At 54.4% G+C, this 24,708-nt stretch overlaps 1 protein-coding gene across 5 annotated transcripts; it reads left to right on the top strand.

Moving 5' to 3' along the window:
* The first annotated feature begins 310 nt into the window (after nt 1-310).
* Nucleotides 311-24,591, top strand: SCAMP4 (secretory carrier membrane protein 4). Of its 5 annotated transcripts, XM_051810764.1 has the most exons (9): nt 4,591-5,137; nt 5,254-5,347; nt 6,872-6,942; nt 7,331-7,384; nt 9,619-9,747; nt 13,445-13,601; nt 16,379-16,480; nt 17,803-17,920; nt 18,900-24,591. In XM_051810764.1, the coding sequence occupies exons 4-9, from the start codon at nt 7,378-7,380 to the stop codon at nt 19,074-19,076; spliced, it is 690 nt and encodes a 229-aa protein (XP_051666724.1). In that variant the 5' UTR covers nt 4,591-5,137; nt 5,254-5,347; nt 6,872-6,942; nt 7,331-7,377; the 3' UTR covers nt 19,077-24,591. The 5 variants fall into 5 exon arrangements, with proteins under 5 accessions (XP_051666723.1, XP_051666720.1, XP_051666722.1 ...); XM_051810763.1 differs by lacking the exons at nt 4,591-5,137; nt 5,254-5,347 and adding an exon at nt 311-371; XM_051810760.1 differs by lacking the exons at nt 4,591-5,137; nt 5,254-5,347 and adding an exon at nt 318-376.
* Nucleotides 24,592-24,708: the final 117 nt, after the last annotated feature.

Here is a 24,708-nt window from a genome sequence, read left to right as displayed (position 1 = left end):
CCTGGAGCCTTCTCTCCTCCAGGTGAGCACCCTCAGCTCTCCCGGTCTCTCTCCATGGCAAAGGGGCTCCTTTGGATGGATCCCTTGGATCATCTCCACGTTCCCCCCGCAGAGCCCCCCGGCGGGGTCGGTCGCGGTACCTCGCACAGTTCTGTCCCTCGCGGCCGCCGTAGGACTCCCCCGCCCCTCCCGCCCGCCCTGCCCCTCCCGCCCGCCCTGCCCCTCACATGACAGCAGGCGGGGTGGTGCCGCGATGCACTCTGGGAGTTGTAGTCCGAGGCGCGGGGAGCGCAGCGGGTGCGGCCATTGGCGGGACTCCGTTTCCCAGAGCGCCCCGCGGCGGCCCCGGGGGGAGCGGGAGCGGGCGATCGGTGAGGTGGGACCGGGGGCGCCGGGCCGGGGAGCGGGGGCTGAGGGGGAGCCGGGGAGGGGGGGTGAGCAGGTGGCCTCGGAGGAGGGATGGCAGGGGTCGGAGGGGAGAGCCGAGGGTCGTGGGGAGGGAGCCGAGGGTTGGGGCGGGGGCAGAGCTGGAGAGGTCAGGGGGCAGCTGAGGGTCGGGGGCGGCCCGGGGAGAGCGAGCCGGGGTCATGGAGGAGGATTTGGGGGTCGGGAGGGGGAGCGGGTATGGGAGGAGGGATGGGGGGTCGGAGGTGGCGCGGCGGGGGTCGCTGGGGCGAGCCTGGCGTTAGGGAGGGGGAGCTGCGGGTCGTGGAGGAGGAGTTGGGGGGTCGAAGGGGGCCGGGGGAGGGAGAGCTGGGAGTCGGGACGGGGAGCCTGGGGGTCGGGGGGTGCCGGGGAAGGGGGATCTGAGGGTCAGGGGGCAGCTTGAAGGGTCGGGGCGGAGGGAGCTGGGCAGGTCTGGGGGGAGCTGAGGGTCGAGAGTGGCCGGGGGAAGGAGAGCAGGAGCTGGGGGTCGTGGAGGAGGATTTGGGGCTCGGGAGAGGGAGCTGAGGGTCTGAGGGGGGGGGCAGGTGGGCTCGGAGGAGTTGTGGGGGGAGCTGGGGGCCGGGGAGGGGGCGCGGGGGGTCCCCGGGGTATAGGGGGGCCGGGAGGTGGGTGACAGTGCCTCGGGCCGGGGGTGTCACGGGGGCAGCAGGGGAGGGGGTGTCGGGGGGGCTGAGCTCGGGGAGGTATCGGGGACAGGTCTGGGGGGACGGACGGGGCGTGTGTCGGGAGGAATCGGGGCCAGCCCGGGATCGGGGGCGGCCCCGGTGGGAGCCGCTATCGGGGGCAGCGGGAGGGGTGGGGACAGGAGGCGGAGGGTGGAGAGGGGTCCTGTGCCCCGCAGGGTGAGACCCCCACCCCCGGAGGCTGCGAGCTGGGGCATCGGGAATGTGCCTCCCACGGCTCCCTCCTGCCTTAGCCCTGGGAGCAGCCACCGGGACACGTCTGGAGGGCCCGGGGGACACGGGAGGGTCAGGGGACAGGGTGACACAGTCCAGCTGCTGCTGGGGAGGGTCCTGGTTCTCCAGGGACTGTCGGGGTGAAGCTCCCTGATGTGTGTGGTTTGGGTACTGGCTCCTTCAGGTGCTGCCCTGGATAGAGGCAGCACAGGCATGTTGTGATTTTACTTCCCCCTCTCTGCTCTCAGGGTTTTGTGAGCTCAAGGAACTCTCGTGTGGAACCTGTGATGAGGAGAGCAGTGAGTTAGAAATTAGGCAATTAATGGATGGATTAATTTAGCTTTTCTGTGTTATTCTAGGCTAATTAGTGTTGTTGCTGCTGTCTGTGTGAGGCCAGTCTGAGAGGGTGACAGGGAGTGGAACAGGCCTGTGCCCTGAGCACAGATGCTTCAGTGTTTCTGTGGTTTTTGTCTTCCCCTTGAGCCTTCTGAGGTTCTGCCCCTAAGCAGCTGAGCTTCACTCCTGGACGTGTTCATACCAAAATTAACATTTGTCTGCTCTGGGTTTTGAATACCCAAATTAAGGCTCCTGCCCCACGAGCTGAGGCAGCAGGTACAGCTGTGCAAACAGGCTGGGGGGCACCTGAGGGGAATTGCTTCCAATCCTGCTGCCTCCCCAACTCCAGGGGTGGGGGAGAGGGGCAGCAGGATCCCCTGTACAGCCAGGAGACCCCCGGAGGCTCCCAGGACTCGGAGCTGGCGTGGGAGTGGGATAACCCTGTAGCTTCATTGTCCCCTGTGCCTTTTCTGCTGCCATAAACAGTTTCCCTGTTCTCCCTGGCCGTGCTGGGTGGCTTCTGGAGTTACTTTTTGGGCTGGCTGTGTCACTGCAGGGACTGTGTCACTGCAGGGACTGTGTCCCACCCTGGCAGGGAGAGGAAGCACCACCAACTACAAAGTGTCAGCTCTGCAGAGTCCGGGATGGTAAAGCTGAGCCAGCGTTTTGGAGTGGCCTCTGCTGCCTCTGGGAAGTTCCTGATTAGAGTTGGGTGTCTGAGTGAGACTCAAACCCAGCCTTCTGCCTTAAGGCCAGTGCAGAGACACCACTTTCCCTTTAAATTCGACTGGAGAGACCACGAGCACTGAGTGCCACATCCAGCCATTCCTTGGACACTTCCAGGGATGGGAACTCCACCACCTCCCTGGGCAGCCCCTTCCAATGCCTGACCACCCTTTTCATGGAGAAATTCCTCCTGGCATCCAACCTGAACCTCCCCTATTGCAGCTTGAGGCCCTTTCCTCTTGTCCTGCCACTGGTTGTCTGGGAGAAGAGTCATCAAATCAAAATGAGAATACAAAAGCAGTACAGAATATACCCTAAAGCAATGCCTCAGAAGCTGTGGGATTTTGCTGGATGGAAAGCTTGGGATGTGGGTCTAAGTTTGGCACCTGCAGGGATTGAGGGGGTCTGGTGTCCTGTGAATCTGGTCTTGGGGACGTGCCCCAGGTCACCAGGTGGGATTATGGCAAAGCAGGAATGAGATCAGCTCTCCCACCTCCCTGTGAGAGCTTTTCTTTTGGCTTGGCTTCCTTTATTTCTCCTGCCACCTTTCCCTGGTTTTGGAGAAAAAAAGCAGTGACAGAAAACAAGAACTTTTAAAACTTATTTGATGTGGGCAAAATACAGGAGGGGCCTAAGGAGCTGCACACACAGTAGCAGGACTGCAAGGGATACTGGGTCAGTTTGCTGATGATACTAAATTGGGAGGAGCTGTTCAGTGCATTTAAGGCAGAGAGACCCTGACAAGTGTGAGGGCTGGGCAGTCCCCAGCCCTGGGATGTTTAACAAGGGCAGGTCCTGGATCCCTGTCCCTGGATGCAGGGACAGACTGGGGAATGAGAGGCTGGAGGGAAGGGCCCTGGGGGTCCTGGTCAGTGGCCAGTTGGATCTGAGTCAGCAGAGTGTCCTGGCAGCCCAAAGGGCCACCCTGTCCTGGGGGGCATCAGGCCCAGCATCGCCGGCCGGGCCAGGGAGGGGATTGTCCAACCCTGCTCTGACCTGGGGCGGCCTCACCTCGAGTCCTGGGGGCTGTTTGGGGCCACAGTGTCAGAGGGATCTGAAGCTGCTGGAGAGTGTCCAAAGGAGGGACAGGGAGCTGGGGAAGGGTCTGGAGGGGAAGGGTCTGAGGAGCAGCTGAGGGCACTCGGCTGGTTCAGCTGGAGCAGAGGAGACTGAGGGGAGACTCCTCGGGGGCTGCAGCTCCTGCCAAGGGGAGGCGGAGGGGCAGGGACTGAGCTCTGCTCTGGGACCAGGGACAGGACCCAGGGAAGGGCTGGAGCTGTGCCAGGGGGGTTGGGATGGATCTCAGGGAAAGGTTCTTCCCCCACAGGGTGCTGGGGCACTGCCCAGGCTCCCCAGGGCAGTGGGCACGGCCCCAAGGCTGCCAGAGCTCCAGGAGCGTTTGGACAACGCTCTGAGGGACAGGGTGGGATTGTTGGGGTGTCCTGGGCAGGGTCAGGAGTTGGAATTGATGATCCATGTGGGTCCCTTCCAGCTCAGGATATTCTGGGATTCTATGATAGTCAAAATTTTCCCTGATCTGAGGTGGTGAAACATTTCACAAAGGAGTCACAGTCAGAGGACTCGCCTTGTTCTCTGCCTGGACAAACAGCCCTGCTTGCGTTCGTGTCTTGAGTTAGGAGGGAAATGGTGTCCCTTGAACTGACACTGGGCATTTTGTCTGTGAGATCCTGGTGAAGAAAAGCTCCAACTGTCTCCAGTAGACTCCTGAGTCATGTGCATTGGACTGTAAACTTTGGAGTCATTCATTGACCACGGATGAACACACTGGAAAAAGGAAGTTCACTTCACACCGTGGTTTCCTTGGGGGTGTGGGATTTTCCTCCCTCCACAAGCAGTGGGTTATAGAAGAAAACATCTCTGCAGCGGATTGCAGGGTGTTGGATTTTGTCTATTCCCAATTAAACTGAAAATGTTCTGGTGAATAGAGAGCTGATTTATGTATTGAGAGAGACTGTTTCAAGGCCATGTAGTGACAGGACAAGGGGGAGTGGCTTCAAACTGAGAGTAGGTTTGGATTAGGTATTGGGAAGAAATTCTCCCCTGTGAGGGTGGTGAGGCCCTGGCACAGGTTGCCCAGAGCAGCTGTGGCTGCCCCTGGATCCCTGGAAGTGTCCAAGGCCAGGTTGGACAGGGCTTGGAGCTACCTGGGCTAGTGGGAGGTGTCCCTGCCCATGGCAGGGGGTGGCACTGGATGGGCTTTAAGGTCCCTTCCATCCTAAACCATTCCATGATTTTAAGTGTTGTTATCTTGCCCAAGTCCACATGTGGTTGGATAATACCTGTTTATGTACCTGGTTTTGCTGTAATCTAGTCCCTTATCCTGGGATCTTGCAGCTGGAGCTTGGCTTGAGGATGTTTTGGCTGCCCAGTGAAACTCTCCCTCTAAAGGAGTTTTAGCCACTGACCATCCAGGCTGAGCCCTGTCATCACTTATTAGACACAAAACGTTTCCCTGGCTGTGCAGCTGAGGCCTGTTATCTCCAGGCCCTGGAGCTAAGGGTTTGCAGGAATCCTGCCCAAATTAAGTGGTGAGCTGGGAAACAGCAACTCCTGTGCAAGTGTATCCCCGAGCTCTGAACAGACACACCAGTGGGTTGGATCCTGGAGTTCAGGTTCCTTCCCACTGAAGGTTTGGGCTCGTCCACGGGGGAGCTCCCTTTCCTTTTGCTGGGAGCTGGGATGGAGTCTCAGTGCAGCTGAACTAGTGGAAGGTGAACACATCTCAGGAACTGATTATCCAGTGTCAGACTTGGTTGTATGTGCTTGTCCTTGCGGGAGGAAATATCCTTAATGCTGTTTTGTGGGTCCAAACCATGTCTTTCTGAAGGGAAATTGGTTGTCCCCAGAACTTCTGTGCCATTACCCGTGGAAGCAAAGGTGGCTGAAGAGGGGAATATCCAGAAGTTTCTGTCATAGCTTCTGTAAGTGATAGTCCCAGAATATCCTGAGTTGGAAGGGACCCACGGGGATCATCGAATCCAACTCCTGGCCCTGCACAGGACACCCCAGTTTCATGTTCTTTGTCTTCAAAGCACCAAAGGCTGAGGCTTGTTAGGAGAGGAGCAGGGGGATGAGCACAGCTGGGCGAAATGAGAGGGGAGTGCACCAGAAGGTGCTTCCTCTGGGGTTTTTATCTATTTATTTGAGCTAAAGCCACTCACCACAGTCTCCTTGAGACAGAAGGGCACAGGAGAACCACTGCTGGGCCACGGGGGCACCGCCAACCCAGGAATGTGTCCCTCACTGTCCTCCTGATCCCTTTTCCAGTGGGCAGACTGATGCCTCCCACCTCTCTGTAGGACACTGGCACTGAAGTGTAGGGGCTAAATAATCCCCTTCTGAAGAAGGACCTTGCTTGTTGGCTCATTTTTTTGGTGAAAGATCCCTTTCTCTTCATGTGTCACTGTAACTGGTGTTCCACGTGTCGTTTGTTTTTCCCCCAAAATTTACAGATCTCAACCAGGAGCAGCTGCACAAGGGTGGGGTGAAGCTTCAGTTGTGTTCTTAACTGTCTTCACATTTTATCTTCTGGTCAAAAAATTTAAAAATGCAAAGCAAAAGGGTCCCACTTCTAAACCATGAGTTCCGAGACGCTGTCAGACCCCGGGTGCTGTGGGACAGCCTGGAGGCTTTGGCTGGGACAGGGATCCCTGAGCTGTCCTGTCCACACTCTGGGGCTTTCTATGGGCTGGTCTGGGAAAATAACATGTTCTCTGTGTAGGTATAGTTAAGCTTGTACATAACTGCATCTCTGCACACAAGAACAATCTGCCCGTGCAGGTCCTGGTTCTTCTCCCAGTGCCGTTGTCTCTGAGGGCAGGGCTGGAGGAGCTCAGTTTGAAAGGAAAGCAAATGCAACCCCAATAAAACAATGGTGCCAGTGTCAACTCTGCAGCCTCCAGACCTTCCCAGGGCACACAGGAGGACAGCAGGGAGGTGCAGCAAAGGGAAAGGAGCTACTGGAAATCCGGAGGGATTTGGTTCCAGCCCCGGAGCTGCGGCTGCTGTCGGTGCTGGCCGTGTTTTTAGGGGCAGTTTTTAGGGTGCCTTCATTGCTGGTGCTCCTGTCAGACCCCACAGCGCTGGTTTGGGGGGTTGGTTTGTTCTGAGCTCCCATTCTGGAGTTGGCAGGTGGGGACACAACGTGTTTCATCCTTAAGGAAGAAGGGGTGGAACGAGAGCTGGGCACAGACCTCTCTGTGCCTTTCATCCTGTGGGATCAGCTCTGCCAAAATCAGCAACACAGCTGGTGCTGGGTAAACTGGTGCTGGTGCTTCCCGGGATTTGCCTCTGCCAGACTTACAGTGGAGGTAACAGGAAGACTGAACCTGTGTTTTAGGAAGGGTTGTGCAGAGTGATTAAAACACTGAGGGGTGTTGGGTTTGGTGCCAGCTGAATACTGTTTTTGTTTTGCCCAGCTAACAGGGATTATCTGTTTGTTCCAGGAGTTGGGAAGGAGCACGGAGAGCCAGGAGCCAACACATCATCTCAACACCTAAATGAAGCTTTAAGTCTGGTGAGCTCACAAATGTCTCTTCCGTGTTGGAGCTCTGCTGGGTCCCATCCTGCCCTGTGTGGAAGGGGCAGATGTTCTGGCAGGGGCTCCCTGAGCATCCTCAGCCTCTGCCAGGGGCTGCCAAGAGCACATTTGTTGGCTGCTGGATAAGACAAACCTTGCAAGTGGCTGCCAGAGGGGCTGCCAGAGCTTTCTGTGAGCAAGGAGAAATCAGGATCCCTTCTCTGATGTTCCAAACTTCCTGCTTTGGGGGATTGGAGATGAATGGTTTGTGGTGGGAACCATGGGCTCTCTGTCACACACTGTGCTGGAAATCCTCCCAGTTCCAGCAGGTTCTCTGGGTGCTGGCTGCTGCCACGTGCTGACCTGGGTTTTCTCTCTCCAACAGCTCTGTTGCTCTTTCTGAAACCTCCCCAGGGAACACTCCCAACAGAAATGGCAGGTAAGAGCACCTCCAGTGTGGCAAAGGAGGGAGGGTGGTTTCCAAAAGCATTGTCCATTGTGCTGTGGTGGCTGTGACACGTCAGGAACGTGACCTGTGTCCCTTCCCGAGATCTTGGTGCTCCCTAAAGCTCTTCAGCTGCTTCTCTTGCCTGGGGCAGGTTCACTTTCCTGCTGTGTCCTCTGGGGATCTGTCACCTGAGGTCACTGCTCGAGTGCTAAAGGCTCAGGTGAGACTTGCTTGGAAAGTTTCAGGAGGATGGAATTTATTCACCAAAAAATCCCTGGGAATAATCCCTTCCTTGCAGAGGCTTTGCACAGCACTCCCAGCTGTGCTGTTGGTGTTGGTCCATCTGAATTTTGCTTGTAGTGAAACCAGCAACAAAATTGCAGCTTTTTTAAGGTAGGAGGAAGTGTGGAGCTCTCCTGCAGCTGCTGCTCCTTGGGGCTGCAGTTTGGTTTCTGAGAGCACAGGGTGTGTCTGCTGATGCAGGGTGTTGATCCCTGCCTTGATGGGAGAGCTGCAGCACTCCAAGCTCTGCAGTCAGACATGAAAGGGGATGTTTTAATTCCATTTCTTTCGTCTGATCTCAGAAGTAAACCAGAACAGTTGGAAACCCTCTGGGTGGGAGGAGGTGGGCAGCAGCTGGGCAGGAGCAGAGAGGAGGTGGAATCCCCATCTCTGTGTACCTAGCAAACAATTTGGGGCATTTTATGAGCTTCAGAAATGACAAACTGCAGTGGCTGGTTGGTTTTGGCCCCACCATCTGCATTAGAAACTGGCAGCAGCCCTGCTGCCCACGACAGAAAATGGGAGGGAGCAGAGCCACAGGAACAATCTGCAGCTTCAGCTGTTGAAGAGGGACAGAACAAAAGTTTCCTCATCCCTCAAAAAAAACCCCAAAGATTATTAGAGAACCCTGTGTCTGATTAATCTTGGTCTCACTGACTTCCCTAGAGACCTGCCTGCTCAGCTTTAGGAGCTGTGCCCCCTCCTTTCCCTTGGTCCAGCCTTGTGAAGTCCCTTTCCAGGCTGCAGGGACACACTGTGCAGGAGAAACCCTGTTAGGTGTTTACAGCAAACAAAAAATCAGTGCCAAGGAGTCCAAATTCCTGTGGACTTGGACAGCATCTGGTGGGTTTGTTCATGCATGTGCTGGGGGCAGCAGCAGGGGTTAACCAGTAACTCCAGCCAGCTTAGGGGGCACCTGAATCAATGTCAAATGGGTTGGGGGGAGGAGGGGCAGAGGAATTAATGTTTGTTTTCATGAGGAAAAGTCAAACTGGGCTGGTGACTGCAGCTGTTATTCCACAGTTGCTTCTGATGTGCCCCCAGTGGGAGTTCTCCTCACCAGATTTTCTGTGTGAAAATATGCATGAGGGGAAGGCTCTTCCTTCCTAAAGCCTGGCTTAAGCTTTAGGCTCTTCCCTGCCAACCTTCAAATGAAGCTCAGGAGCTGCTCCTGCAGATTGTCTTCTCCCATGGAGATAATGGGAAGAGAAGGAACTCTTGTGCTGACAGTTCTTGTTCAGACATTTCCTCTCATCTCCTGTGCCATTTGGAGGTTTTCCCGGGACATTCCTCATCTCTTCCTCTGGTTGTTTTTAATTCTGTTTACTGGGGCTGAAGGAGACGAGAGACAATTAGTCACAATGCCCTGGAAGCAAACTTTAATCAGCTCTGCAAGGCAAGAGCAAACATTCCCAAACATGCAGGAACATTCAGGCACACGCAGACAAATCTAGGAGCTGACAGCAGCTTCAGTGCAGAGGATTGGGGCATTTAATTACTTGATTTTAAAACATAATTTCTTCCCAAGGTAGGGTTTTCTTCACCACAGTGCCTTTGGCAGCACTTGCTGATTTATTGTCTCTGAATGCAAAGCTTTTTTTTTCTTTTTTTTTTTTTTTTTTAATTTGCTTTTTTTTTTTTCCTCCTGGGATTTACCCTTGCAGGAAAAAAATTGAACATACCCTTTTTTATTGAAAATCACTAGTCTTAAAAAAAAAACATCCCTGACACAGAATCATGGAATCCCAGAACAGTTTGGGTTGGAAGGGACCTTAAAACTCATTCCATTTTTTCTGAGGAACCTCATCCTGGCAAGTTTTTTGTCTTGCAGCACCTTTTGTGTAAAGGCATTAAATCCACGTGATGCTTATTAGGTTGTTCCTATTCCCCTCTCTCAGCCTTGCATGTCCCAAAATGAATGTCCTCTGTGTTCTGTGTTGCAGAAAAGGTGAACAACTTCCCCCCACTCCCCAAGTTCATCCCCCTGAAACCCTGTTTCTACCAGAATTTCGCCGATGAAATTCCCATCGACCACCAGTTCCTGGTGAAGAGAATCTACCACGTCTGGATCTGTAAGTGCAGCGAGAAACCTGTGCTGGGGAAAGGTGTATGTGGGATAAAACCCCCAGAGATCCCAGTGGCTGATGTGCTTTGAAGTTTTGACTGTAACTAGTTGCTGAGGAGCAAGGATTCCTCTTGGAATACTGTAATATAACTTGAATACTGTGATGTAACTTCATGCCTAAACTTTGAGCTGCTGTGCCTTGAGTCTTTGAAGGGTCTTGAAAGAGAGTATCAGTGCTAGAAGAGCCTGTTAGGAAATCTGAAGAGGGAACAGGCAGAATATGTTTGATGTCTTTATTAATATCAAGTGATCATGGAATCATGGAATGGTTTGGGTTGGGAGGGACCTTAAAGCTCATCCCATCCCACCCCCTGCCATGGGCAGGGACACCTTCCACCAGCCCAGGTTGCTCCTTTGATCCAGCCTGGCCTTGGACACCTCCAGGGATGGGGCAGCCACAGCTGCTCTGGAAAACCTGTGCCAGGGTGTTCCCACCCTCACAGCCAACAATTCCTGCCCAATATCCCATCTATCCCTGCCCTCTGGCACTGGGAAACCATTCCCCCTGTCCTGTCCCCCCAGGCCCTTGTCCAAAATCCCTCTCCAGCCTTTTTTAACTGTCCAAATTATCCACCCAGTTCCCCTAAAGTGAGACAAATGGGAGAATTTTAGGCAAGAAAATCAACGTGGCCCCTTTGCTGCTCCCTGGCTCCCAAACTCACTCTGGGAAGGCCCAGGCTTCCCCTTGTGCCATCCACAGATCTCCCTTCCCAATGGATGCAGTGTCTTCTAGCCACATGGTGGCTCTGCCTTAGCTCTCCACAGCCCCCAGGGCATTCCCCATCCTGCTGGAGCAGGGAGCTGATCCTCTCTCCATCCCAGCTGATATTCCATGGGCACAGAGCTCCTGGCTCTGGGCTCCTGTTCTCTGCCTCAGCCATTCAAAAAAACTGGCAATAAAAATTGACCATTCTTCTCCAAGGAATGGAATCGGTGTGGCAGGCCCAGGAAACCACAGGGAATGCTTTGGGAGATTAAAAAAAACCCCTCTTTGCCTTGCTTATCTTTTTCCCCCCAAATGCTTGTTCATCCTCTTTCCCCCCTCCTCGCCCAGCTCGTTTCTGCCAGCCCTGCACTCGGTGGCGTGGCTTTTATTCCAGATGCATGGGATGTGTGTAGGAGAGGGATTTGTGTGCATAAATAATGGCATAATCCGGGGCTCCATTGTTCTTTGGTTATGTGGAGCTGCTGCAATGAGCTCTGTAATTCTCTTGCCTGAAGAAGCTGCTTGTCCCTCCAGACTCACTGGGCCGATGCTGCGGCTCTAAAGCCTCTTTTGTCCTCCCCTGTCCCCGAACAAAGAGTCCCTCAGTGGAGTTAATGGCAGGCTGGAAGGGTGCCAGGGATTTGGGCAGGGCCAGGAGATCTCCATCTGCACCAGGAGTTTCACATTTCCATCTGCAGCGTCGGGGTCTCCCCGATTTGTGGGTTTTTGGCAGGGGATGGAGGGAGGGACACGCACAGGGAAGGTGGTAAACGAGAAAAAAAGGCCGGTTTTATAAAGCAGCAGCACAAAAGTCGTTGCTGGGAGGGTGAGGGCTCGTTATTTTAATTGGATGTGAGCGTTTGGTTGAGGTGGAGGGGGTTTGGGGAAGCCTGGACCAGAGCTCCCACTGCTGGAGAACAAACTCCAACCTGAGGCACTGGGAGAGCATTAAAACTTTACTGAAGTAAACTAAAAGTTCCTTAAAACTTTATAGGTGCTCTTGGCTTGGTGGTGTTGGTTTGTTTGTTTGTTTTTTAATTATGTAACTTTTGGAGAATAAATTACTTCTGAAAAGAAGAATTAGAAGTGCAGCTAATTGCTGTATAAATGAGATTCCATAGAATCCCAAATTGGTTTGGGTTGGGAGGGACCTTTAAGCTCACCCAGTTCCACCCCCTGCCCTGGGCAGGGACACCTTCCACTAGACCAGGTTGCTCCAAGTCCCATCCAGCCTGGCCTTGGAGACTTCCAGGGATGGGAAGTTAAACCTATATTTAAGCCTGTTAGTTTAAATACCTAAAATTAATTAATTTAAATAAATAATGTTCTTTCTTCCCCCCAGTATTAAACCACATCCAAACCAGGGTGTATAAAGCCTTGTTGGCCACTCAGAGGAATTTCTCTTTGCAGTAAGCAATGTTTAATTTTAACTCTCAGGCCCTGTGTGAGGCAGAAGCAGCAGCTGAGTTCAGGTGCTTTCCTTTCCACACTGCATTCTCCTCACTGGGCTGTCGGTGTTATTTGATGACCATAAAACCTTGTAGCTGTTTTAGGACCCCCCAGGCTGTGTGAAGAGGAGGAAAGGGAAGAGCCAGAAGGAGCAGGCCAGTGATGTGCAGATGAGCTGCAGAGCCACAGCGTGTAGTGGAACAAGGAACAGGCAGGACAGGTGAAGAGAAATTCAGGGGTTTAATTTTGCCCAGAGAGCTTGAGGCCAAGGTCCAAAGTGTCACTGTCAGCTCATCCCCAGCTGTGCTGGAGGGTCTTTGCTGTTTGGACCCTCCACCTCCTCCTTCCTCTGTGCTCATTTATACAGGTTTTTAGGAGTTACCCCCTGTTTTCCAAAGCAGGAGCTTGTAGTTGGGCTGAGGCTCTCTTGGACACTGGCAGAGCCTGGGGGGCTGCAGGGAGGAAAGCAGGGAGCCCCTGGCATGGGACTGAGCCCAGCCTGCCAAAGCTGGGGGGGAGCAGCCCCCTTTTCCAGGGATGTGAGCTCCAGGGAAAGGGGGAGCAGCATCACTTCATGCACAGCTACTTAGTGCAGCACTGCTGTGCTCTGGGGGCCTTTGTCAACTGTTCCTTTTTATCCAAGTGACAGGAACAGGGATGTGAAAAGGCCTTTAAGGCACCCCCATGGTCCCATATTCTCAGCCTGATTGGAGTTTGCTTATCCCCTCACTCAAGGCAGCACTTCCAAGGCCTCAGGCTGACTTCCAGGATTCCTCAGAGGCCCAGGGAAGCAGAGACAGAGCCTGCAAGGCACTGAGCTGGCTCTGAAGCAGCTCCTGAGGCAGCCCCAGCGAGCAGAGTCACTCAGTGTGGGTTCACCCCTCTCCTCTCACAAAGGGGGTTTGCTACAAATGGAAATTGGACCTTGCTCCCAAGTCATGATAATACTGATCTGAGTCTTGTGTTGGTTGCACTGGTTGCTGCTGTCTCTCCATCCTCTGGCAGGTCCCAAAAGAGGTCCCTTGTCCCTGTGCTGCAGGATCCCCCCAGAGCTGGGTGTGCTCCGGGGTCACACGGGAATCTGTGACTCGCTCTGAGCTGCTGCATTGCTGGGCTTGAGCTTCCCACTGCCCCAGGGGCCCTTCCCATTAGAGCACAGGGGGTTTCACAGAATCCTGGGATACCCTGAGCTGGGAGGGACCCACAGGGATCATCCACTCCAACCCCTGGCCCTGCACAGACACCCCAACAATCCCCCCCTGTCCCTCAGAGCGTTGTCCAAACCCTCCTGGAGCTCTGGCAGCCTTGGGGCCGTGCCCACTGCCCTGGGGAGCCTGGGCAGTGCCCCAGCACCCTGTGGGGGAAGAACCTTTCCCTGAGATCCATCCCAACCCCCCTGGCACAGCTCCAGCTGTTGTTTTTCGTTTCCTTTCTTTGCAAAGTCGTGAAGCTGCCCCACCCCACGCTCTGTCCTCTGCCCTCTCCCCAGTTTACTGCATCACCCTGGCAGTGAACATCGTTGCCTGCCTGGCCTGGTGGATCGGGGGAGGCTACGGGGTCAACTTTGGCCTGGCCATCCTGTGGCTGCTCCTCTTCAGCCCCTGTGGCTACGTCTGCTGGTTCCGACCTGCCTACAAAGCCTTCCGGTGAGTAGGAGCCCTCCAGGGGCTTCTCTTCCAGTTCCCTCTGGGAGAGACCCGTGTTGTTGCTGGGAAGTGCTCCTGGAGAGATCTCTGTGTCTGGGATAAAGATTTTTTTTTTTCCTTATTTACTTTCAAAATGAAGAAGAATGTGGTTACTTTTTGTAGGTCTGAGGGTCACCCACCTGGGGCTGGAGGTGAGCAGCCACTCCCATGAGGGTGAAATTCATGTTTTACTTAAATATCTCCAGCTTAGCTGCACCCTCATCTCAGCACAGCATTAAAATACATACTAATTTGGTAGAGCTTCATTGAGGCTTATTTTGATGGAAGACTATTAACTTATTAGTTTTTGAGAACTCTTGTGGTTTCTTGAGCAGCTCGAGAGCTTGGCTGCTTTGCTTTTTAGATAAAAGCAGTTCCCTGGAGCCAGTCCTTCTGCAACTCCACAAATATTTAAAGCCATCCTACATTTTCACTTTAATTAATAATCATTTGCATTTGCTCACGCTTGCTGTGGACAGGAGGCATCACTCAGACATTAATGTGTAATGCCTGGCAGAGCTGTGAGGGGCCTGAGCAGCTTCCAGCCTGACACAGGGACAGGAGGGACCTGCCTGGGACCACCACCCCCCAGTCAGGGGTTTGCACCCTTAAGGTGAAGCTCTTTCTGGTAGAATGCTCTGGATTTTGATTATTCACCAGGTTCTGTGATGAGCTGGTTTGGGTAACAGCAAAAGCAGCTGATGGAAAGGGGAGGTGGCAGGTGGGTCCTGTCTGTTTGGCACATCATAAATTAGTTGTTTAAATGCTCTTCTGTGTGCCAGCAGCACTGGGCAGTGCTTGAATCACCAGTGACTCCATCGTGGAGTACAGGGGAGGATTATTTCTGGTGGAAAAGGAAGTTCTAAATGACCTGAAAACTCCAGCTCTGAGCTTTTGCCCTCTGGGGCTGGGCTTTGTCCCCGTCCCGAGCCCAGAAGCCCAAGGGCCTCTGCTCAAAGAGGAATTTCCATTCTGAAGTCTGGGAAAAATGACTCCTCCCCACTGCCCTCCCCTGTGCCCCACGAGGGCTGTTTCTAATTATTCCTTTAATGTTGTTTGTACGTGTTTATGCAGCTGAATGCTGGAAGGTCCCCGAGGTTACTCTGTGCACAGTTAAATAAGGAATCACCCCCGGGACAGAGTGGGGAGCCCAGGGATCATCCACTGGGACATCAGCTGCAAATCACTGCAGTGCTGCTGTGGGATCACAGCTAGTGATTCCAGAGGCCAGGGCAGCCCCAGTGCTCTGGAGGAGGCCACCCTTCAGTGCTGGCATCCCATCCTGCACGGGTGCTGCCCTAAAACCCTCGTCATCCCAGCACGTCCCAGACTGAATTAACTGCAGAGCCCTGGCACAGAGCTGGAGCCAATCTGCACCAGAAAGCTGGATGAGGAATCACCTTTTCTCTGTATCCTCACTAATTCCTGCAGATCCTTTCAACTGAAGACTCCTCCAGCCCCTTCAGGTCGGAGTTGCAAGAGTCTTGTTTGAAGGCTCAGCCTCGAGCCTAATCCCTGGTAATTGGATTCCAACAGGCACCACTGTGAGCAGGCCCTGTTTAAAGTATTTCTTTCACATGGCTGTGCTCTGAGGTGGTATTTGAAGGGCAGGACTGGGAGGATGGTCAAGGATGACAAAACTCCCACAGCATCTCCGTGGCCACCATTTGGAAGCTGACAGATGCCTGGACCAGCACGGGTCTGGCTGGAGGCTTTTCCACGTGTCTCAGACCAGCCAGGATCCAGAGCTTGGGGTCCCACTTCCTTGGGTATCAGGGGCTAGAATTATGACACTAACAAACATAAATATCATAAAAATAATTGAAATAATAAACATTTAAACGCTGTCAGGGTTTAAGCAGGAGCTGGCAGTGGCTGGAGCTCCTTTGCACCAGGCTGCCTCATAATCAACTGCTTTGTGTAAATCTGCTGTACAAAATCACTGGCACTTTGAGTTCCTGAGAGGATGGGAACCATTTGTATAAATAAAAATGGTAGTTTAGGGAGTTTTAGATGTGCCTGATGTGACTGGTTTAATGGGATGGAGATTTTCTGTGACAGAGCCCCCAAGTGCCCCCATGAGAGAGACCTTGAGTGCACCTGCTCAGCCTCTTGCTGGGGTCATTTTCATGCTAATTATTGTACCTGCATAAATTCCAGGACCTCACCTGTACATCCTGAGGATGGGGAGCCTGCAGAGATGGGAGTTGTGCCTCTGCTGTCAGGGCACCACCCACCTCCCTCGTGGCTATTTTCCCTCCTAGTGTGTCCCAGTGCTGGATTATTAACTGTGGGCGTGTGAACACGATGACAGGCAGGCACTGGGACATTCCCAGCTGGAATTCTCATGCTCAGGGATCCCTTTCAGTGTGTGGACAAGCTCTGCCTGCCAGTGGCAGGTCCCTGTGTGCCTCCTTGCCAGTGGCTGAGCTGGTGGGCAGTGTCAGGCTGGGCTGATGTTTGCTCAGAGAATGATTCAAACACTGTATAGGAGCCCTGTGTCTCTCCTTGTGTGTCACCATAGTGCAGTTACTGGGGTAGAGCAACTCAGGAGCTGGGTTCTGGGGAGGGAATAGGTGCTGCTGAGTCGTGGAGCTGTGTGCTCTCCCTGCCTGGGGCAGAGGAGGAGCCTCCCAAGCACAGGGATCCCTCTGGAGACACCACGTTGGGGGTTCAGACACCAGTGTGAATGAAAACAAGGTGCCAGTGCCCCCCTGACCTCCTGTGTCCCTCTGCAGGTCAGACAGCTCCTTTAACTTCATGGCCTTTTTCTTCATCTTCGGGGCACAGTTCGTCCTGACGGTGCTGCAGGCGATCGGCTTCTCCGGATGGGGCGCGTGGTGAGTGGGATGCTCTGACTGCAAACACTCAGCCTGGGGCTCTTCCCCCTTCTTTTTTGAGAAGCTGGTGGGAGTCTGTACAGGGTGGAGTGGGAGAAGCTTTCAGTTTTCCCTTGTGCACAGTTATATCAGCCCTCGGGGTGCACAATTCGGGTTTCTTCGCTGTGGTGGCAGAAGTCAAGGCCAGGTTGGGCTTGGAGCAACCTGGTCTGGTGCCAGGTGTCCCTGCCCGTGGCAGGGCATGGGACTGGATCTTTAAGGTCCCTCCCAACCCAAACCATCCTGGGATTCTGTGATCTTCACCTGTTTGTTCTTTCTGGCACCTTCCCCCAGTGCCCATTTCTTTCACCATTTAACCAGGCTCAGCCTTGCCCTCCGTGTTGGCAGTGCCCGGTGAGCAGGGTGGGATGACTCACTGTTGGCCTGTGGAGAAGTATTGTGAGAGTTCTCCTAAGATAAATGGGAGTGTGTTGGTGTCTGTCCCTGGTTATGTTATAATTGTTTCCCTGAATCCCAGAATTTGCTGAGCTGGAAGGGATCCTCAAGGATCATCAGTCCGACCCTCAGCCCTGCACAGGCCCATCCCCAGGAGTCACACCATGGGCCTGAGAGGATCATCCAAACGTTCCTTGAGCTCTGGCAGCCTTGGTGCATTTGTTTGGCATTTTAACTTCCTGTGGAAAGGACAAGTCGTGCAAAGGCCCAGCATACCCTGGAACACTTTGCTCTCATAGCTGTGATGCCCTACCTGGCTATTGCCATCCAAGGAATGGAGGTGGAGTGTAAATCAGAGGACCCTGGTGTTCCCTGATGCCAGTTCTGATCTCTGGGTGCATAACCAAAAGCACCTTGGGAACAGACCTTCTGTCCCCAAACTCCATGCAGCTGGCTGCCCCTTAAAGCTCTGAGGCTGGATTAGCAAGGGGTGCTGGCTTTGTTAAGAGTTAAGAGCTTGGGGAAATGCCTGCCTTTCGTTCTGTCCATTTTCCTCATGGCTCTTTTCATTTTCAAGAGCTTTAAAGCTGCCTTGTAGTTTCTGGGCTATGAAGCCCAGAATGGTTTGGGTTGGAAGGGGCCTTAGAGCTCATCTCATCCCACCTCCTGCCATGGGCAGGGACACCTTCCACCTTCCACTGTCCCAGGTTGCTCCTTTGATCCAGCCTGGCCTTGGACACTCCCAGGGGTGGGGCAGCCACAGCTCCTCTGGGAAACCTGTGCCAGGGCCTCCCCACCCTTATAAGCGAGCAGCCAGTTTCTCTGGTAACAAGGACACTTTAAAAAGGGAGTTCTAATGACACTGCCTCTCTCTGTGTCTCCTGCAGTGGGTGGTTGGCAGCCATCACCTTCTTCAGCACCAGCGTCGCCGCCGCCGTGTTCATGCTGTTCCCTGCCATCATGTTCACCCTGTCGGCCGTGGCCATGCTCATCTGCATCCTAAGGGTGGGTTCTTCCTGGGGGAGGTGTCCCTGCCCACGGCAGGGGGGTGGAATGGGATGGGCTTTATGCTCCCTCCTGGCCCAAACCATCCTGGGATTCTGTGGCTCTTCAGGTCTGTCTCTGACTTGGGTTATCTGCCTTTCGTGTCGCGACAGTGTGGAGAGGCAACTCAGCCACCACTGCTTTGAAAGGCTGTTCAGTGCAGTCAGCTGGTGTCTCTTAAAGTTCCTAGGAGACAAATCCAGACAGCACAAGACAGCTCAGGCTGGGCATTGTCACCGTGTCGTGTGGCGATGTCACTTTACGTCCCTCAGCACAAGCTTCATGTGAAGCAACGTGAGGCTGCGTGAAATGGGGAGGTTTAGATTGGATCTTAGGAACACTTCTTTCATGGAAAAGGTTGTAAAGCACTGGCACAGGCTGCCCAGGGCAGTGGTGGGGTCACCATCCCTGGAGGTGTTCAGACAAGGTGTGGATGTGGCCCCTGGGGACATGGTGTGGTGTTGGGGTGGGGTTCATGGTTGGACTTGGTGATCTTAAAGGTCTTTTCCAACCTTAACGATTCCTTAATTTCCCCCTGCAGTGGGGACTGGGTGGCAGGGTGGGAAGTGGTCCTCTGCAGAAGGAAGGATTTGGAGGTAGGACTGGCTGGAGAGCTTTGGCAGATGGAAGAGGAGGGGAGAAGACAGAAGCCCTGTGGAAGCAGGTGTGTCAGTGTTGGAGAGGTTTCAGCCCTCTGGCTGCCTTGCTGGAGGATCCCTCACCTCAGTCTTGGGCATGTGGCTGAAATGGGTCCAAGTCTGGTGTTAATACTATTTATTTCCACCCCTGTTCACTGTATTACTGCATTTTTAGTGCTTTTGTTCCTCAGAAATCCAGCTCTTGACAGAGAGAGGAACAAATCCTTGACCAGGTGGCTGCAGCTCTGCAGAGCTGAGGGCTCCTGGTGGTGACTCCTCCTGTTCTCCCTTCTGTCCATCAGGTACATAAAATCTACCGAGGGGGTGGTGGAAGCTTCCAGAAGGCTCAGGACGAGTGGAACAGCGGTGCCTGGAGGAACCCCCCCAGCAGGGAGGCCCAGTACAGCAATTTTTCTGGGAACAGCCTGCCAGAGTATCCCACAGTGCCCAACTACCCCCCAGGAAACCAATGGCCTTAAGCAGCAGCAGCTGCAAACTGCCTGGATTCTCTCCTTTTTGGTCTTTTAATTCTTGTTATTGGAAAAGATCATTTGCATTCCCTCCCCCAGGCACCCCAGTCACCTTTTTGGGACCTGTTTGGTTCTTGTCTCCTGGTCCCTGTGGAAGATCCTGTCAGCCCTTCCCACCTCCACTGCACGGCCCTGACACAAAGCTTTTTGTTTGCCTTGAGCTACCAGTATTTGCCTCGTTGCAGACTGAGGAACAAACCCTTCAACAACTGCCCTTCCTCGAGGGAATCCTCTCCTGACCATCCCTGAAAAAGGCTCAACTTCCCCCAATGGCAACACTAACCACAGCTGCTCCTGCTCAGCTTCCCTGGAATGCACAGCACCCCGCAGCAATCACAGCTTTAGTAGCAACTGGTGTTTACTCTCCTGGATGAATAATGTGGAAATTTTCACTCTAAGGGAAATGCAAGACTTAAATTATTTGGTACTAGTGATATGGAAGGGATCTGTGAAACCCCCACCCTCCCCACCAGGAACAGGAGCTGTGAAGGCCACGAGAGTCCTCCTTTGCCTGGCTCAGACTGCTGTGATGCTCCAAGTCCTGCCTTCCCTGCTGCCAAAGCTTTTTGCCGGATCTTTGTGCTTCAAAAGGTGCAGATTCATCTCATGAGGTTGGTGGTTGCTCACTGGAATGCGGCACCGAGCGGGCCCTGAGGATGTGCCCCCCGTGCAGGGCTCAGCAGAGAGCTCCCCACCACGGACCTTCCAGCCAGGCCTTGTGCTGCCCTGGGAAATGCCCCACCAGACACACCTTGTCCTGTTGGGGGTCCCTTTTCCAGGGCTCCCTTTCCCTGGGCTCCAGCCAGAGCTGGATGGAGGATAATGCTGGATCTTGGTGCTGGGCCCCCAGTGCGGTTTGGAAGCGGTTCTGTTACAATGAATGGTTTAATTCTGCCTTCTGCTGATGGGCTTGGACTCCAAACATTACAGTGGGGGCTGGGAGGACCAGGGAGGGCTCCTTAGTGTGAGCTGGGCAGTCCTGGTCTGCAGCACTTCCCTTCCAGGAGAGGGAGGTTCCTGCCTTTCTCCAAGGATCAGCTGGAGGGAGGATGAAGCTGTTGAGAGGGATTGTTTTCCCTGGCTCTGCCTCATCATTCATCTCCATTCTGTGCCTGCACATCAGGGCTCCTGGAGCCTGAGCCATCCAATTCCCTGTGTCCTGTCCTGATCCAGGCAGCAAAGGCTACGGTTTCCTCTTCCCCCTCAAAACCTGCTGTGATGTTTTTTTCAAACTTGTCCAAACTGGGAGGTCAGTCCCCAATATTTTTATAGAGAGTGAGTGTCCCAAGCCTTTGGCTCTCAAATTTATGGCCAATGATCCAGAGTGCTCCATATGGGGGATCTGGGAGGGGTTGGAGTTCCCAGAGCCTGCTGCCCTGGCAGGCTGTCAGTGGGGTCACTCCAAAGCCACACTGAGCAGCTGGAGATCAGAACTGGCTCCTGGAAAAGGGACAGGGAGGTGGTCCTAGCTAGGTGGAATAGATTTGCAAGTGATCTTTTGAATATTTTCTCTACATGTGCCTTATCTAACGGAATCATAGTTCATGGAAGAGAATCCCCTTCCCCTCATCCCTGCGGAATTCCCCATTAACTCGTCCCGTGTCACTGTAAATAATGAGGGAAGCACAGCCTGGAGTCTGCATGACCCACGTTTCCAGGGCCAAACTGGAGGGCAGAGCCTCCCTGAATTTCAGTTTACAAGCAGCACTGACCCTCCCCTGCAGGACCAGGCTCTGGGACACGGAACGTGCTCCCAACACCGGGGGTTCTTCCTGGCGAGTGTGGGATGTGCTTGGGAGCACGGAGTGCTTGGAGCCTCCTTACCAGAACACATTGTGAAGCTTTTTCGGTGCCTTTGTCTTGTGTCAAGTGTAATTTTAAGTGTTCTTTGTCGCTTGCCATCGGAGTGATACAAGAACTGCCTGGCGTTGACTCCCTGGAAATACGATGGATGCACTACGGGGCGAGGGGGACTGATGGGCTTGAAGGTGGCATTGGCCACCCCTGGGTGCCCCATGTCCTGGCTCTCATGCTCCTTGGTCCTGCCTCTCAGCCTCTTGCCAAAATTCTTCAAAACCCATTGGTTTTCTGCTGTCAGGTCAGAGGTTCCGAGGGAGCCAAGAGGAGAAGCGTTGCTGGGGACTCCACATCCCGCCCCTCGCTGGGTTCCATGGACAATCTGGGGGGGCTGTGTTTAAGCTCCCACCCCCAGCCACACTGACAGTGCTTTGTGCAAGAGGAGGGGGTGCTTGGGAGCTGGAATGGCCGCAGCTGGACACCAAAACCACCCCCCGTTAGCTCCGTGAACCCCCAGGCGGGATCTGCCACCTCGTCCCCCTCCCTCCTCCTCGATGCCACAAACCGTAATTCCAGAAAGTCGACCCCCCCACGCTGCCTGAACAACTTATTTGGTGGCTTTTCTTTTGTTTGTTTTGGGGTTTTTTTTGGACTCCTCTGTATGTTTTTAAATGTTTACATTAGACTTCTAAGAGTTCTTAACCCCCTGGCTCCTGCCCCGGCCGGGCGTCACGTGGCCGTGTCCGTGTGCGATGTCTCGTGTCACCCGTGGAGCTCTGGCTTCTGTTTGTGTTTTTCTCCTGATCACAAGACAATAAATGCTCATCCTGTGCTTGATGAGGAGAACTGGCCGCATCGGGGAAGTGTCTGTTCCTAGGTAACCAGAGTTATCTGGCACAGGGAAATGGTAAAATCTCTCCTTTTCCTCCCAAAGTCTCCCACCGCGTGTTGTTTTTCGGGGAGAGAGCACGTTGATGGATGAGGCTCATCCTCTGTGCTGGGCACTGCTGGGAGTGGCTTGTGCTCTTAGAGAAAAGGCCTCACCAGCTTTTACCAAAGCTGCTGCCCATTATTCTCATTTTCTGGCAAGAACAGGGAGCAAAGGAGGTTGGTGGGGAGAAAGTCCCATCTCCCAAGCGCTGGGGTCGAGTTTTTCCTGCCCCCTCCACAGTCCTGGTGTTTGCCTTCCCCATCTTATTGCCCCAGAGGAGACTCTTATCCCTGGAGTAAATGGGCTGTTGGACAGTGAAGGTGAGTCTGTTCAGCACAGGGCTGAAAATATTGCCCAGATTAGAATCCCAGAATGGTTTGGGTTGGAAGGGACCTTAAAGCTCATCTCATCCCACCTCCTGCCATGGGCAGGGACACCTTCTGCTATCCCAGGTTGCTCCTTTGATCCAACCTGGCCTTGGACACTCCCGGGGAACTCCAGGTGGGAATGTGGGAGTTACCATATTGTGGCTTCACACCCCAGTTCTGCTCCGTGGCAGATCTTTAATCCTAGAAGAGCTGTTTCTGTCACAGCTGCCAATGCAGCATCTGCCAATCTCAGTGTCTTCCTCACCCCCAAAGCCCTGTGCCAGGTGCCCCTGCCCAGCCCTCCCCACCCCACTCCCACAGTGGTTCCCTTCAGCTGCTGCTGTGCCCTGTGTTGAGCACGGGAATGAAAAGGATTTTACTTAAATTCTTGCTCCAGGCCCTCAAAATCTGAGCATGAGGCACATTTTCAGCTCCTGCTCCAGCTGCTGCTCAGGCAGGACCTCGGCCCTTGTGAGTTCTGTGACTCACTCACCCTCGGGACAGGGCAGGATTTACCAGGAAGGTGGGAACGGGGGTGTTGTGCAGCCAAGCTCAACCCCCCCGCCCCAAGGAGCTCCCAAAAGGCTCAGGATCCCCAGGATCAGGGTGTGAGGGATGCTGCCAGGGCCTGGCTTTTCCTTTGTCTGGTTCTTGCTGTGTTTCTGTCCCTCTGCAGCCTCCCAGGCCCTGATGTCCTGCCCTGGGAAGGTGTCACCCACCTGCCCCTGGAGCAGCTCGTCCTCCCGTGCAGTCACAGTGGCTCCTTTGTGTTGTTGTCTGCTTGGGAATGAGCCCCAATTGTCCTGTGCCTGCAGAAGGGCAGGGTTTGGAGCTGGATGTTTTCCTGACACAACTTCCCTGGCTTTCCTCACTCCCTGGTCCCACAGCATGAGCTATTGTGTCTCTGCACACCTTTAGCACCCAGTGTGTTCACCGCTGCAGATTTGCCTTGAAATAAAGCCAGAACTCCTTTCTTCCCCCTCCCCTCTCCTGCTCCAGAGGATGGTTAAATTCTCCAGGCAAACGCCTGAACAATTGTGAGTTCTCAAAGTGCTCGAAATCGCGGGGTGGGGAATGGTGCAAAAGGGGGAGGGAGGGCAGCTCTGCCCTCGGGGGCTTCAGGGGTGATTTTCTCTCTCTGAGGGCAGGACATGGGTCCCAGCCCCTCCCCAGCCTCCTGAGCGCTACCACGGCACAGGGAGCAGCTGGAATTCACGTTTGGAATAGCTCAGCACTCTCCTGATTGTTCTGCAGAAGCAAACATCTACAGGGAAAAACCCTTCAGCCAAATGTCGGGGGGGGGGGAGAGAATTTCCCTGGGAGGTTTCTCTCCCTGGAGAGAGAATCCACTCGAGCAGCTGGAAACGGGTACTCGGGGTGATGCTGAAGATCTGATTCTGTCCCAAACCCACACAAAGTCAGCCCATTGCCAGGAAATGTTTTTGGGGTGCCACGAAGAAGATGAGAGAGAGCAAGGGGGGTTGTGCAGGGGAGCCTTTGCCCTCCAGCGCTACCCTGAAAGCCTCAAACAGGGAAGAGAAGGAAACAAACGTCTGGCTGTGCCTTCTTTTGCCAAGGGAGTGCAGGGAGAGAATTTTTATGGCCAAATGATGGGTCAGAATAATTCCAAAAACAAAGAAAGTGAAAGGTTTTAGGAGGTGGCAGCAAGGGCTGTATCCCTGCCCAGCTCCTGTTCCAGCACATCCCACAATCCTGGAGCTCTGTCTCCCTTGGAGAGGCTTTGCCTGGGCTGATGTTCTCAAAAAGGTGTCAGTCCCTATAAAATCCCAGCCCCTGACCTCCCTCTGCCCCCATGGGATGGGGTACAGGGCTGCAGCCCCTCTGTGGGACCCCCAGCCTCAGTCCCCCTCCCCACAGGCTGCCCCAGAGGGTTCACAGTGGGGCTGGATGTGTGTGGGGGCTGTGCCCTAAAGTGGGGGCTGTGCCCCCAAAAATGGGCTGTACCTCAAAATGGGGTCGTTCCCCTGCACAGGGGCTACACCCTAGAAAGGGGCTGTACCCCCAAAATGGGGACAGTACCCCAAAAATGGGCTGTACCCCCGAACAGAGGCTGTACCCCCAAATGAGGGCTATACCCCTGTGCTCTGCTGGCCACACAGGCCTGTCCCTACAGCCGGGCCGCTGCGCCCCAACCCTCCCGCTGTCCCTCGCCGCAGCCCCGCGCCCCGCCGGGAGCACGGCGCCCTATCGCCATCCCAGTCGCGACAACCCACGCTGGGGCCACATCCCGAAGTGTGTTGTGCCCTGTGTGGATGCCTCCAGCGCAGCCTGACCCCTGTGGTGCAGCAGTACCGCGGGGTCCCTGTCGCGACAGCGCCGCGTGTCCCGACAGCGCCGCGGCGTTAACGTCGAGGAGGAGCCGCCGCCGTAAAGCGCCACCGCCGCAAAGCCCGCGCGGCGCCCGCCGCGATTCCCGAACGCGCCTGCGCCAGCGCCGCGGGCCCCCCCACCCCGCGGGCCGCAT

This window comes from Manacus candei, unplaced genomic scaffold (genome assembly GCF_025592945.1).
Source record: "Manacus candei isolate 608988 ecotype Guabito, Panama unplaced genomic scaffold, ASM2559294v1 h1tg000078l, whole genome shotgun sequence".
Classification (NCBI taxonomy): Eukaryota; Metazoa; Chordata; class Aves; order Passeriformes; family Pipridae; genus Manacus; species Manacus candei.
The sequence above is the reverse complement of the archived record's forward strand: the minus strand, read 5'-3'. Positions and strand labels throughout refer to the sequence as shown.

What these genes read in the sequence shown, in the direction of transcription:
- SCAMP4 (XM_051810763.1), top strand. An exon ending in TTCTCCGGATGGGGCGCGTG is followed by an intron (nt 16,481 to 17,802) that starts GTGAGTGGGATG and finishes TGTCTCCTGCAG; the next exon opens with TGGGTGGTTGGCAGCCATCA. An exon ending in TGCTCATCTGCATCCTAAGG is followed by an intron (nt 17,921 to 18,899) that starts GTGGGTTCTTCC and finishes TCTGTCCATCAG; the next exon opens with GTACATAAAATCTACCGAGG.